We start from the raw sequence: 14,964 nt of genomic DNA, 5'->3' as shown, positions 1-14,964 counted from the left end.
CATTTTATTCCGGAAACCTAAAGAGGCCAACATCCATCGTGAATACGATTTGGGACCCAACCGCCCCAGTTGTCGATTCCACCACCATTTAGTTTTTTTTTTTTTTTTTTTCTCTCTCTTTCCTTCTCTTCCCCCTTGGAATTTTCGAAACATTTTACTTGGTCTCGAGCGAAAAAAAAAATGTACAAGTTAGACATACAAAAGTATGGGTTTTTTATTTTGAGATTATCCCTTCAAAGTAATGCATTTCGCCTTTGGGTTCAAACTTCCTGCTTCAGAGACTTGCATTTTTGCTTACCCTGGACTTCACTTAAACAAATTATATTTATTATTATTAGTATTAGTAATTTTTTTTTAAATACTCCAACAAAAGAAAAGTCTATTCTTCAAAATGGCAGCTTCATGACCAGTCAAACAAAGTAACCTTCCTGACTCTAGAACAGGTCTTAACTGCATTTGCCGGCTGCCTCTCAGCTCTCTCCCACTCGGTAGATTTCTACGGGCTGTCTCGTTGTCATATCTAATTTTCTATGTTGCCATTCTTACAATTCTATTGTTTTTGTTTTTTTTTTAAGTTTTGTTATGGCTAATTAAGCGTCAAGTATAACAACCTTCCTGATAGATATGGATTTTTTAGTCTTTCACACAAAGTTGCCGTTTTCCATTTCATTTGTATCTTGCATTTTTTGTTTTAAGTGTCAGGTTATTCTGTTTAAATTTGAATATCCGTTCCATGTATCAAAAGTTTAAATAAAAATATTAAACTCATCATTTGAAAAAAAATTTAATCTGTTTAAGAAAAATAGTCGAAGCTTGATTCCAAAAATATAAGATTCGAATTTAAATTCAATTTGGCTTGAATTATGTACTATATGCATTTTTTTATATGTATATATATTATATAATTATATTTATATATTACAAGTTATATTATAAAATATATATAATATTTGATATATTTTTGTGTGTAAACATTATAAAATATGTTAATCTATTCATATTTTTAAATTTAATAAAAATACAAAAATATATATATATATATTTGAAAAAAATTATTTGAATGTGTATGAACTACACTATATAATAATTTAGGTGAATTTGAGCAAAATTTGAGATATGAATTATTTCAACAATCATGTAAGGTGTTTGATATCATATTTTGATCTAATCTAAATTCGATTTGACTCAATAAAAAAGATTTTTATTTTTATAATATAAAAAAAATAAAAAAAAAAGTTTGGAATCCAAAATTATTTATTGAACCCAATGAACTTTACCATCATACTATTTACCATGTATGTATGTTAGCCATTTTTTTAATTCAGAAAAATATATTCGATTTATTTTTTTTAATAAAGAATATACATACATTCATTATTAAATTAATTACTCAAATACTATGTTGAGGTAATGCGACAACTAATATATATAATGTCTTATTAATTGCCGCCTACCATGAAATAAATGATGTTAAATCATTTATATAGTTAACTGTAAGAAAACCATCAATTTTATTAGTTATACTTATCTAGTAGTTTTATACTTTTATTTTCATTTGAAAATAAAACAAAACCGTAGTGATTGAGTTCGATTGGTTGAAATTCCAATGGATATAAATTCTTGAAAGAACTAGTCACAAGTGTTACTTTCATTTATTCCAGCCATTTTATTGTATATGTAGAATGTGGTGGATTATCAATCAAAGTTGGTTGACTCTTGGTAGCGTCAGAAATTTGGATAAGCTTGAAAGGTGAGTCATTCTATTAATTTTCCATGCAAAAGATTTCAAATCTCAAGCATTTATACATGTAAAAATAGGAAATTTTTGTTCTAATTTATAAAAAAAATTATTTTAAATTTTTATTAGCACTTTTTAAAGTTATTATGTAACGTAATATGTTCATCAACACATTGAAATCATTAATAAAATTATCAATTATTGTATTTAATTTAAAAATATTATTATTATTATAAATAGTATTTTAACGAATTTAAAAAAAAAAGTTAAAAACATTCGTTAATAAAAATTTTCTTTAATATAATCATGTATAAAGTCGTTTTATGTTTAAATAATTTTAAACTATTCTTCGTGATTTTTTTTAATTTAAAATTGTAAGACATTAAATTCGAATAAATAAAATAAAAAAATTTACATTTTATTTGTAAATTTAGATTTTTTTTTTTTTTTTTTTGTAAACTTAAGCAATTTTTTCAAGTTTTATATTCAAATCAAAGTAATGAATAAATAAAAATTAATGATGCCTTAAAAGTAAGACAAATTAAGAGGGAAAAAAAGCATAAAAGAAATTATTATTCCAAAATTCCAAGATGACGAAAAAACAGAAAGGAAAATAAGGGGTTGCCACTAGAACCACACAAGCACAAGGGCAAAATGGTTAATTTGATTGTTTTTGGGTCAACGCAAGAGTTGCGCAGAGCTCCTCTTTACCAAACACTGGGGTAACACAAATTTGTCAATTTTTTTTTTTTAAGAAATACAATGTAAATAAATAAAAAAGCGAAATTATTAATTTTCCAAGACATAAAGAGGAAAATAAGAAATAAATAAGAATGACACGCTGGATTTTGCCACCTAACAGATATGCGGCCGAGGAGTTATCAAAACCCACGCTCTTCTGGAAAAGTATACACAACCAACCCCTTCTGTAGGTTAGGAGGAGATTATTAAAATATATTTTATTTAAAATATTTATATTAAATTAATTTTAAAAATTAAAATTATTATCAGATTCAAATTTTTTTTTTTGATTGAGCTTAAAAAAAATTAAAATACTGTTAAAATATATAGTTTTAAATTGAAAAAAATATAAGTTAAAATAATACCATAAATATAAATTAAAAAATCTTTTTTTTTCCAACGTCAACTTTGAAAACTGAACTAAAATATAACAATCATATTTCATTATAAAACTTTTAGTACATGCAACGTATACAAGTCAAGGTTTTATAAATAATAATACTCAATAAAAAGTTTTTGATCATAAATATTATTAGGACATGAGAATCTCATGCATGCATTTATATGCCATTTTGTTATTAATGTAATATATCGTGTAATAAATTTTAAATTTAATCATGATGTCACATTTAAATAAAATAAAAGTGAATTAAATAAACTAATCATTATCATTTTTTCTTTGAACAAAATTTTTTATTTAGCTTGACTGGGATAATGATTAAGTATTTAAAAAAGCAATTATGAAACTTTAAAAACTTTTTCCCTAAAAGCAAAGATTTCGTGACACAGTTTCCCTTTGTTTCAAATGGAAATCTTGGTCTTGAAAGCGTTTAGTTAGATTTATTATTATTTTATTGTTTTTTGGTCACTTTTTTTTGAATTTCTTTGATAAGTGTGATTTGCACGCGCTAAATCAGCGCTGGAATCAGTCACCATCTGTTTTTTCTTCCGACATAACGCCTTAGTTAAAACGGAAAAAATAAAGGGAACAAAAGGTTAAAAACCCAAAATTTCACGCCCGGTTACAAGAGAACAGAAAACTATTTTCTCTTCTCTCTCTCTCTCTCTCTGAGGTCTGGTTAGATCATGTGGACTTAAAAAAATTATATTTTCCTTCAAAGACAAAGAAAGAAAAGAAAATTGAAAAAAAGAAGAGGAAAAAATAAAAAAAAAAATAAAAAACGCGGTTGCTCTTACACCAAAACCAGAGAGAGTCCCTCTCTATCTCTCTCTGTCTCTCCTTGTCTCTGTGCTTATCGATTCCAGCTAAAGAGGTCGAACCCAAAAAACTAATTTCCAGAGATCCTTGTGTTTAATTCGCTTTTTTTGTTTGGGTAAGTTGAACCGTTTTAAAATTTTGGTTAGGTGTTTGGATTGGTGATCGAGTTTCTGTTGCTGATCGAAATTAGGGCAAAAGTCCCCCTTTCTCTTTGGTGGGTTTTAGGGAGTTGTAAATAGTGGTTGGGAGAAACTTCTGTGCATCGAATAATAGAAAATTGCGTTTGAGACCTTGATAATTGGGGAGAGGTTTACTTTTTTTTTTTTTGAATTTTATTTTATTTTTTGTCGAATGATTTCCATAGGGAGTAACGATGCGAGGAAGGGGCTAGGGTTAGGGCTTGGTGGTAGAGAAATGGAAGAGGCTGAGCTTGAAGAAGGAGAGGCTTGCTCTTATAATAACAATAACGATGATTATGATGGCATCGCCGACCCCGTAAATGATCTATCTTCTCTCTCTTACATTGTAAGAAAATTTGGCTCTTCTTTTTCAGAACTGTAAAAAGCTTTCCTTTGTTTTTGTTAACTAATGTGTAAATGTGTGGACTTGTTTTTATTTATTTATTTTTGTTGCGTTTTAGAACCAAAGTTAAAACATTAACATATTTTATGCCGATTAATTGCAATGTTGGATATTGTAACTTCGATTTAAATGTCTTTACTGTTTAAGAGTGTTGCTTATAGAAATATAAGGTATGGATTGGTATTTTAGTTTTTTATTCTAGTGTTGCAATTTATGTTTTGGTTTATGATGGAGGTATCTGGAGAATTTAGTTTTTAGGAGGTTTAATTAAGTGAAGAGAATTGTTTTCCGCCACGTGTCTAGCGATGTCATGAATGAAGCTTTTTCGTGTAGTGGTGTATTAACAGTTTCAGGGTTTTTTGAGTTGCTGGATATCAGTTGTATACCTGTTTACTAGAGAAGGCATTATTCTTAAATTTGTTCCCGTGTAAGGTGGGTGATGTCTAATTATGGTAATCTTGAATGTAGCTCGGGGATTTCCTAATTGGAAGTTAGGAGGGTAAGATTCAAGTACATTAGTTAGCTTATAGCCTCACGGTGTATTACTGCTTCTAGAGGATTTGCCACTAACAGTACGACATAGGACTATATGTTTGTAGACCTTTCCCATTGTCTTATTTCATGTCTGATACTTGTTCTCAGTCTCTTGCTTTATGTTTTATGATCTCTTAGTGATATGTGGCTCCTGTAATGTTTTTGAAGGATGAGAAAATTCAGCATGTTCTCGGACATTTGCAAAAAGATTTTGAAGGTGGAGTTTCTGTAGAGAATCTGGGTAAGTTAAAACAAACAGAGAATCATGGTTCTAGTGAGGTCAAGAGTCACCATAATTTGGAGTTTATAACTTGAAATTGATGATTTCTGGGATTGCTGACATTGCCACAGGCGCAAAATTTGGTGGATATGGATCATTCTTACCTACTTATCCACGTTCTCCTGGTTGGTCACGCCTGAAGAGTCCAACAAAAGTTCAAAGCTGCAATGCACCTGGATCCCCAAACAATATGCAACTGGAGGTAGAGTTTTTCTCAATCTGTCTCTTCCCCCCTCCCTCTGGAAATATAGTTCATTTCATATAAGAGAGGAATCTTTCTCAGGATCTTGGTTCATTTGTGAAGTCCAAGTTAAAGTGAGCACTTATTTTGTTTAATTATATAGGATGGCCGTCATAACTCAGCATGTTGGCCTAGTGGTTCTCAGTCACTGAGGTCTGGAACCCCTCCTACAAATTTTGGAACTCTACCTGCTTTGAAGTTACTGTCTGCATGTGGTTCGATTAAACAAGAGGTCAGCTTAACATCTACTCACGATGATGCGCTTGCCTCTAGGTGCGGATTTGCAAACAAGAAAGATGCCAATCTGCCAGACCAGAAAACATTGAAGGTGCGAATCAAAGTGGGTTCAGATAACTTCTCAACACAAAAGAATGCTGCAATCTACAGTGGTCTTGGCCTTGACGTCTCACCATCTTCCTCCTTAGATGGGAGCCCTTCAGAAAGTGAAGGGATGTATCGAGAGACTCAAGAGCCGTTATTTGAATCTCCAACCAGTATTCTTCGGGTAAATCCTCCATTTACTATTTTTTTAATCTTCCCATGAATAGAATGTTTCTTTTTTTCTTTAATCTTGTATCTTCTTACATTTGATGTACCTAAAGTGAACAGTTTTTTTTTTTTTTTTTCCCTGGAGCAGCTTATGACTTCCTTCCCAGTGCCTGGTGAGGCACTACTATCACCTCTCCCTGATCATCTGCTTAACTTGACTGTAAAGGAGAAGATTCCAAAAGAGAATAGATCTGATTCTGGAAAGGGTGATGGAATACTATTGGGAGACAAGAAGGCAAGGTCAGTGGAGAAAAAGGATTTTCCAGAAGAAAGAAAGAGTGGCAATAACAGGGTAACAAGGAATGAGAATGGTCTTGTGTCAAAGACAGAAGTAGATATTGACACAATGGCTTGTGAGGAGCTTGTATCAAAAACATTGAAGCTTCCTCTTTTATCTAATTCATTTTCTGCTGTTGACAAGGTAAAAAATAAGAGCATAGCAAGAAACAAAGGTGTCCATGACGCAGCCATGGGGGAGTCCATGGAGCCAATACTTTCCCAAGAGATTGGCTGGGAGAATCGGAGGGCTGGTTCAGCTGGAAAGGTTTTGGAGGAACAGAAGACAAGCGTTCCGGATGATATTTCTGGCTATGCAAGAAAAGATGGGTATAATAAAGCAGAAAAAACTTTTGATTTTGTCAAAACCGACTCTAATACGCGAAAAGGTGGCAAAGCTCTAAATAGTGAACTGGTAGATCCACTCAAGCAGAAGATCATTCAGAGAGCTACATTGCATGAGCAAGACAATATTAAGTTGCCTTCTGCAAAGGAGTATACCTTTTCTGGTGGAAAAAGAAAATCAAAAGGCAGTCAGGATCATGGCAGTTTAGCCGTAGAGGCACCAAAAGAGAGCTTGAGGGTTGGTTCTTCTTTGATGCTGAAAAATAAGCAGACTGCTCATGTGAACAATTATATAAACAAAAGGGAATCAGGAGACCAAAAATTAGAAAGGCCTTTTCGAAAGGCTGAAGATAGGTATAGAGATTTCGTTGGAGATGTCGGAGAATCAGAACAGGAAGAGAACCAAACGCGTTCATTGGAAATTCATTCTGAAGATCTGCTGAAGGAAACTGATAAGATTGAAAAAAATGTATCAGCCATTAACTTTGCACATAATGATAGACTAAGTGGTAAAAAAACTGAGGATTTATTGGCAAATGAATCATACGCTGGAGCAACTGTGGATGGTGCTTCTAACACTGCCAATGTGAATGTTGCTGGAAATTCCCTTGCAACTGCAGCCCCTGTATTGATAAAAGAAAATTGGGTTTGTTGTGATAAGTGCCAGAAGTGGCGTCTTCTTCCAATTAGCATAAATCCTGCTGACTTACCCGAGAAGTGGTTATGCAGCATGCTTAACTGGCTGTAAGTTCTTTATCAGCAATGCTTCTAAATTTTTATAAATGTAAGTTTTTTCATCCATATGTATTGCTAAAATTGTGTTGGACTGAACATGAGACCGTGGGTGTTGAAAGTTAACTTTGTGATGAATTGTGGAAAGATATCTCCCTATTTTTATCTCTAATGTTGTTTGTCTTGTAAATGTTTAGGCCTGCAATGAATCGCTGCAGTGTTGATGAGGAGGAAACTACTAAAGCTGTTTTCGCATTGTATCAAGTTCCTGCTTTAGAGAGTCAAACTAATCTGCCAAGTAATCCCGGCAGTATTATGTCCAGATTACCCTCAGCTGATGCCCTGCAACCTGATCAGAACCAACGAAATTTTGGTTCACATGCCACACCAACTGCTGGAAGGAAGAAACATGGTTTAAAAGAAATATCAAATGCAATGGATAAAGGTGGGCCAACTCCTATGATGAAGAACATGCAGTCATTAGTCCGATCTGGAACCCTAACTGATGTGACTCGATCTCTTGTGGTAGGTGAACCTGGTTTACAGCATCTAAGCAAATGTGATTTGCCTGTCGAGAAACACAAAAATAAGCACAAAGAGAAGCAAAAAGTGTCGGAACACAGTTCTGATGGAGGTATTCTTCTTAAACAGATATTTATTGTGCTTGTAGAACTTGTTTCTAAAACATATAATATGTTGCTTTTATAAAATATGCAAATAGGTGATGCCAAAACTTCAAAGATGAAGGGCAAAAGGATCACTGATCAAGATTCTTTAAGGGCCTCCAAGAGAATTAAAGCTGAAAGTTTGCATCTTGCTGACGAAGATTGGATGTTTAAGCATGCTGGTAAGGGTGGGCCTAGTGCAAGTAATTGTTTGCCTACCACATCTGTAGGAAAGGATCAACCTAAACACAGTGAACATTCTTCTTATAAGGATTTGAAGTTAGATAAGGACAGGCAATGGGTCTCTGGTAAAAGACCAAAGAACAAAGTTCAGGTTTCCTTAACTAATGGATCACTAGATCTGGCGAATTGTGATGGTGGCGAAGTTTCAATAAAGAGGAAAGTTGATGAATGTATTGATAGTCAATTATATACAGGATCCCTCCAAAGTATGAGTAATCACCTACAGGATAGCAGAGTGTTTGTGAAGGAAGAGTTCAGCGAGAATGACTACAGGAGGGAAAAGAAGGCTAGGGTATCTAAGTCTGGGGGGAAGGATTCCTCTGCAAGGAAAAGCAGTGGCAAACAGGAGAAGAAAAATAGACATACAAAGGATCACCGAAGTGGGCAAGATCGAGGTAGCACTCTGTCCCCACGGAGCTTGGATGGTATGGATTCGTTGAAAAGGGATTTTGGATCTGCCCAACCTTCTTTAGCAGCTACCTCAAGCTCATCTAAGGTTTCTGGTTCACGTAAATCAAAATCTGATTCACATAAATCAAAACCTGGCTTCCATGAAATAAAAGGCTCACCAGTAGAATCAGTTTCATCATCTCCTATGAGAATTGCTAAGCCAGATAAACTTCCATCTACGAGGAGGAATGTTGCAGGGAAAGATGAGTCTCATGATGCTGGTCTTTTTGTTGCAAGTAGTCCAAGAAGAGGCTCAGATGGTGAAAATAATGGTAGGAGTGACAGATCAGGGATGGTAAAGGAAAAGACTTCTGTTACAGCTCAACATGGGTCCCTTGAGTCCTCTGTATTTGATGTTCAGGATAAGGATGGTGGTCAAGTAGGTGGTAGTAAAGCTAAGACGCTTATTGAGTCTTCTCCTGATATCCAAAAAGGCCAGTTTATGAATGGTGTTGTTGATTATTTAGGCCAAGAGGTTCACTGTGCTGGTAAATCAACAAAAATGGATGAACCCTGTGATGAAAAAAACCAGAATGACAACCATGGCAGTGCCAATTTCTCTCAGCCAAGGAAGTCAGGTAAGGGATCCTCATGGTCAAAGGATAGGAGTCGTAGTTTTAAATCTGATTCTGTTGATGAACAGCAAGAACGTGTGCCTTTGTATGAGGTAAAACATAGGGATGGTATAAATAAAATTCAGGAGAGGCTTGGAGTCAAGTCTGATGAAAGTGAGAATAGATTTGTTGATGATAAAGAATCTCTGGGGAAATTGTCCGGTGAGACTAGTAAAAGAGAAAATCAATCAAATGTTGGTCCTTCAGATGCTAAACCAGATGCCACTGGAGGTCAAGATGTAATGTCTGCTGTGAAGCAGAATATTATGCAGGACAGCAATGGTGAAAAATATACCAAGAGGTTCCACTCTGACAAATCGGATCACGCAGAAATTGCTTCTGGGAGTGGGAACTCAATATCATTACCACCCTCTGGAGGAACCCAAAATGAGATGCTGTCTTGTTTCCCCCGGCCAGTTTCTGGGTCCCAAAAGGGAAATGGAGCTGATGGATCTCAAGGTAGTGATGCATTGAAGGTACAAAAACAAATAAAAAAGGCTGATCATCAAAATGGGACTCAGCACAGTAATTCAAGGCATATTACATCAGGTGGATGTAGGATCAGGGATGTTGATGCCCCAAGTCCAATGAGAAAGGATTCCTCAAATCAGGCAGCTACCAATGCTTTGAAGGAGGCTAAAGATTTAAAGCATCTGGCTGATCGTGTTAAGGTTTTACTTTACTGTTTTCTTGTAACTTATTTGTCCCATTTTTCTTTTGACCTACCCTTCAGTAAGCTTTTTTTTCTTTTAACTTTTAAAACTTCCCTCAGAACTCTGGATCAAATGGGGAGAGCACTGCACTCTACTTCCAAGCAGCACTGAAGTTTCTTCATAGCGCTTCTCTAGTAGAATCTTGCAACAGTGAGAGTACCAAACATGGAGAGATGATTCAGTCTGTGCAAATATATAGTAGCACTGCAAAACTTTGCGAGTAAGTTAAACATTAGGTGCTCTACTTGGTGTTCTCTTCTCTTTGTAACACTTTGTTGGAGCTTGATCTTGTTTTAGTTGAAAAATTTCTTGCAACATGGAATCTTATGTTACTGCTTTTGATTGGGATGATTTCATTTTCGTGGTGCTTAATTTTATGTTTGTTTACCAATTAATGTTTCAGGTTTTGTGCCCATGAATATGAGAGACTAAAGGACATGGCCGCTGCTTCTTTGGCCTACAAGTGTATGGAGGTGGCATATATGAGAGTCATCTATTCCTCTCATGCCAATGCAAGTAGAGATCGACATGAGTTGCAGACAACTTTACAAATGGTTCCTCCTGGTAATTCAAAGAATCAAGAGATTCTACTAGCTGAAATTATTCCTGCTAGTCTGTGTAGCGTATAAACTTGTAAGTTGTTGTTTACTGGCACTTCTACACTTAGCAGTCAGGGAGCACCAGCCTATGATATTTACTCTGGAATTTTGTTGCTTAATTTGTGAGAAGACCTCTATTTCTCTGCATGAATGATTAGTTTTCTTGCTTACATACCATGAATGTGTTTTTGGTATCTTTAAATCGAAGAATCTTCAGACAGAATGTCCTTCTGGTTGTTTTTTGGTTGTTTTTTGTTCACACAGGCACACACAGATATGCATATTTGTTGTTTTGTTTTAGTTGGAGAACATGAGTTTGTAAATCATCAGTGTACTAGTTGCTATTTGACATGTAAGATGTACTAGTTTTTACAAATTTGGCTCCTAACTAAGTTTGGACATGCCATGTTGGTATGCTTACATATGAATATTTTCAAGTAAACCTACTCGTCAGTCCTCAGTCACCCCAGCCCCTTTTATCACCTTCTTTTGTATGTTCCTTTATGGACATTAAATTTCTTTATAAATAATGTTAATATTGCACTGAATGAGACAAACTGACAGTGAATTTAATTTCTTTTCTTGATATGGATTGTTGTTTTCATATTAGGTGAGTCTCCTTCTTCTTCTGCCTCTGATGTTGATAATTTAAGCCACCCAACAACAGCAGACAAGGTTGTTTTTCCAAAAGGTGTTAACTCTCCCCAAGTTGCCGGAAATCATGTTATTTCTGCTCGAAACCGTCCTAACTTTGTGCGCTTGCTCAATTTTGTAAGTGTAATTTTGCTTGTTTATAATTTTGAAAGTGTAATTCATGCATCTTAGTATGGTACGAGAGTGAAAGCTTTATTGCACACCTATGCCCCCCCCCAACTCACCCACACCTTTTACCCCAAAACTGTTTTTCTTTTTGGTCTAATGCCCAAAATTTTTTTCATTCTCTCAAACCTTTTCTACTCTCTGTACCTTGACCCATAGTCTACTGATTTCTGTATGTTGAAATTGCACATATGCTCTAGTAGCTTTGTGCTTTCAAGCACAAAAAGGTTTTGTAGTCATGCCCATGAACTATGTCTGTTGTCTCTCTCTTACTACCTACATCATGTCATTTTGTGCATTACGGCTTGTATATCTTATTTTAGTGTAGTGATCTATCATTACCAAAAGCAAATGTGATGATTTACAGGCACAGGATGTAAATTATGCTATTGAAGCTTCAAGGAAATCACGAATTGCTTTTGGAGTTGCTAATTCAAGTTTGGGAGGGGCTGAAAATGGGGAGGTTATATCTTCTGTGAAAAAAGCTCTTGATTTTAACTTCCAAGACGTAGAGGGACTGTTACGCTTGGTACGTGTGGCAATGGAAGCCATTAGCCATTAAGAAAACAAATCTGGTTGGTGAGGATGATTTTATACTAGGAGGAAATTTCACTTTGATGGTATATCTTTGGGTATGAAGTCCTAGAGGGCCAAAAGAAAAGGGGAAGGGCAGTTCTTCCTTCTGCGAAAAACTGGCAAGTGCCTGCTTTCCAAAACTCACTGTACATGTATGACAAGATAAATCTGGGATTTTCAGTATATTCTTTCACAAGCTGCAACTGCATTCTGACTTGGGACAAGCCCTGTTAATTTCCTTCTCAAGTTGGTATTGAGGACTTGTGATTCATAAGGTTTATATGCGAAAGTTTTCTAAGTTGTATAAATAGGTGATTATGCTCAAAAAGAATTGTGGTTGAAGAAATAATTTTGTATAAAGATAGAGAAGCCAACAATAGTAGATTGAGGTGGATTGGTAGAAATTCCAATTGTAGAGTTTGCCATTATTTTGGCGTCAGTGTTCCCTGGAGGGAGTTTTAGTTCACTGACTAATTAATTTGTTAATGCTATTTTACTTGGAGACCTCTTTAGGAAATACAGTGATATACAGCAGCATGTGCTTGCTCTTTTGCCATAGGGACTGCTGTTTTCTCATTTCAAGCACCATGAAACAAGTCACTATAGTTGGCTTTCTCAGGTTTGCTACTCGTCCTTAAAAATAAAATTTGCTACATTGAGTTAATTTTCTTTCCTTTTTCCTTGTCCTTGACCTTGTCCTTTTCCTTTTTGATTTCTGTTTTCTGTATTTTTTCATTTTTACCGTCATTATTTGTTTTTGTGCAGGTCAGCTGCTGTAGTACCTGTCATGGTATATACTTATGATTAATCAAGATGAGTTGAAAGAATACAGGCCAAAAATATTTGGTGCAAAATCACCGTGGTAGAGATCCAAACAAGGTTGCAGAAATTCCTTTTTTTCTTCCCTTAAAAGGTTGGTGCAATCTTTGTTGTTTATTTGATTGCTTCATGTTCTGCTCTAGTGCTTTGGCATACAGTTGCTTCTAACCGTTCTTATTTTTATGGCAGTAAATATTTATGTATCATAAACATATCTTTGAGTGGTTCTCAATTTGGAATGTGGCAAGTGCTATTGTCTTCAAGTTGGCCATCTTGTTGCTGATAGGTAAAATCTCTTTCAGGAACCATTATTCTTCATTTATTGAATGGCTATTCTCTTCTAAATTTCTTGCTACAAATTGTTGGACTTAGGAGGGGCAAACAGTTTTAATAACTCTCATTAGTGGACTAAAGAAGTCCTCGCAAGTAACCGCTACAGGAGTCTATAAAATATGCTGATAATTGGCCTTTCTTCAAGGAGGCCTGATGATGCTGGCTGCAAGTGAGGTACCTCAATGGAGTTTGAGCTGTAGCTTAACTCCAACCACCATGGGCATAGTGGTAAACAAAGCCAGTAATCTAAATTCATGTCCATATATTATTGGGAATCTTAACCTTTTACTGTGTGACACCATCTGGCTGACTCATTTTTATACATTAGGAGAGTAACTTATCAAGCAAATTTTGAAAAATATGAGATCATTCAATGATTGAATAGGTGACTCGCCAGTGAACAAATTAACATTGCATTAATGAGTGTTGACACATCTGTTTGTTGAATTTAGCAGTTGATGTTGTGCTGCACTCTCTGGATCTATTTGTTAGCCTGTTAGACACTTTGATGAGTACTAATTACCCAACATCATTTGATTTCAGGTTGAATAATTTGGGCAGCTGCATGAACAGCGACGCTGTCTAAGGATCGATGGCGAAATTGCTTCTTGTCCGCCCTCCTTTCAACCCCTAAATATCTCTGTTGCTAATCTATAGGTAACATTTATAGGACAATTTTGACCCTTTCTTTTAAATCATTACTGCTCTTCTTCTCCGAATGTACATAGGCATAGGCATAACAATGACATTTATTATTCGAAGTCTCTTCATCAATAAAATTGAAGCCGCTTTTGGTTATGTATCTCGGTAACTTTGACCTTCCACATTTGATGGATTGTTGTTGTGTTTATCAATCGCTTTCAAGTCATATTTATGAAAAAGTAGAGTTATAATATTCCACTTATGATTTCTAAAAATATATATATATATATATATATATTATTTAGTTACATTAATTTTATTTTTTTTAATTATTCTTTCTTTTTCTTACTTTTATTCATTAAAAGCAATTATAAAATCATATCTTTATTTTATAAATAATTAATAAAAAAATAAACATTTAATTTTACAAAACATACCAAACAAATTTTATATCATAAATATTTTCAGTTTTTTATCTAATAGTTAAGAAGGTTTAGGTCCTCAAGGAAATGTAAAACGAAAATTTGAATCTCATTATTCTAATGGAAAAAAAATTTATATAATAAATTATCTAAATTTCTCAAAATTGAAAATTCACGTTTGATTCAAAGATTGTGCGGTCGTTGTCATAGATTTGCCGTAGACAAACGCCTTTAATCCATAGTGAGATTTTTTTTTTTTATGTTGAAAAAATTAAAGGTAGAAAATCAAATGATAATGTATCGGATTGAGATAAGTTTTTGTTCGAATTAAACTCGATCTAATTTTATATACTAATTACTCAAATTTAATTTGATTCAATTTTAAAATATTATTTTATATTTGATCTAACTTGTATACGTATAAAATCGTAACTGATTTGATTTGAAATTAATAAAATATTATTTTTTAAATATAAAATATATTATTTTTAAACATAAATATAAAATTAAAAAATATATAAATATAAAATTAAATAAATAATAAAAAATATTTATATATATATCATATTGGATCAAAATGTATTTACCTAAAACCCAACTTGACTGACTTTTAAATAAAAATAATAATTCAATCCAACTTAAAACCCGATTAAAAAAAATCTTATTTTATAAGTTTAGGTCAAAACCTGATGAATTCAGAAATGTTAGACTTGAACCTAAGACCACTTACATAAAAAAAAATGATCCTATCATTTGAACCTATTATTTACCTACTATTAATGAAGGATAAAATAAAAATTTGAGATATGAAAAAAATTCAAATGTAGATAAT

General features: G+C 33.9%; 1 protein-coding gene across 15 annotated transcripts; it reads left to right on the top strand.

Annotated features, from left to right (window-relative positions):
- Positions 1-3,674: 3,674 nt before the first annotated feature.
- On the top strand, positions 3,675-13,866 carry LOC111314157 (cysteine-tryptophan domain-containing zinc finger protein 3-like). Of its 15 annotated transcripts, none has more exons than XM_089753016.1 (17): positions 3,675-3,813; positions 4,063-4,223; positions 4,983-5,055; positions 5,166-5,296; positions 5,439-5,488; positions 5,609-5,840; positions 5,973-7,249; positions 7,435-7,682; positions 7,767-7,871; positions 7,959-9,880; positions 9,982-10,142; positions 10,326-10,486; positions 11,132-11,292; positions 11,708-12,535; positions 12,682-12,829; positions 12,925-13,021; positions 13,612-13,866. In XM_089753016.1, exons 2-14 carry the CDS (start codon positions 4,113-4,115, stop codon positions 11,900-11,902), a joined length of 4,827 nt encoding a protein of 1,608 aa, XP_089609142.1. In that variant the 5' UTR covers positions 3,675-3,813; positions 4,063-4,112; the 3' UTR covers positions 11,903-12,535; positions 12,682-12,829; positions 12,925-13,021; positions 13,612-13,866. The 15 variants fall into 15 exon arrangements, with proteins under 15 accessions (XP_089609142.1, XP_089609138.1, XP_089609140.1 ...); XM_089753012.1 differs by having other exon boundaries at positions 5,439-5,840; positions 11,708-12,035; positions 12,430-12,535; XM_089753014.1 differs by having other exon boundaries at positions 7,435-7,871.
- The last annotated feature ends 1,098 nt before the right edge of the window (positions 13,867-14,964 follow it).

This window comes from Durio zibethinus, chromosome 23, assembly GCF_047325235.1.
Source record: "Durio zibethinus cultivar Kanyao isolate XHJ-2024 chromosome 23, ASM4732523v1, whole genome shotgun sequence".
Classification (NCBI taxonomy): domain Eukaryota; kingdom Viridiplantae; phylum Streptophyta; class Magnoliopsida; order Malvales; family Malvaceae; genus Durio; species Durio zibethinus.
The sequence above is the reverse complement of the archived record's forward strand: the minus strand, read 5'-3'. Positions and strand labels throughout refer to the sequence as shown.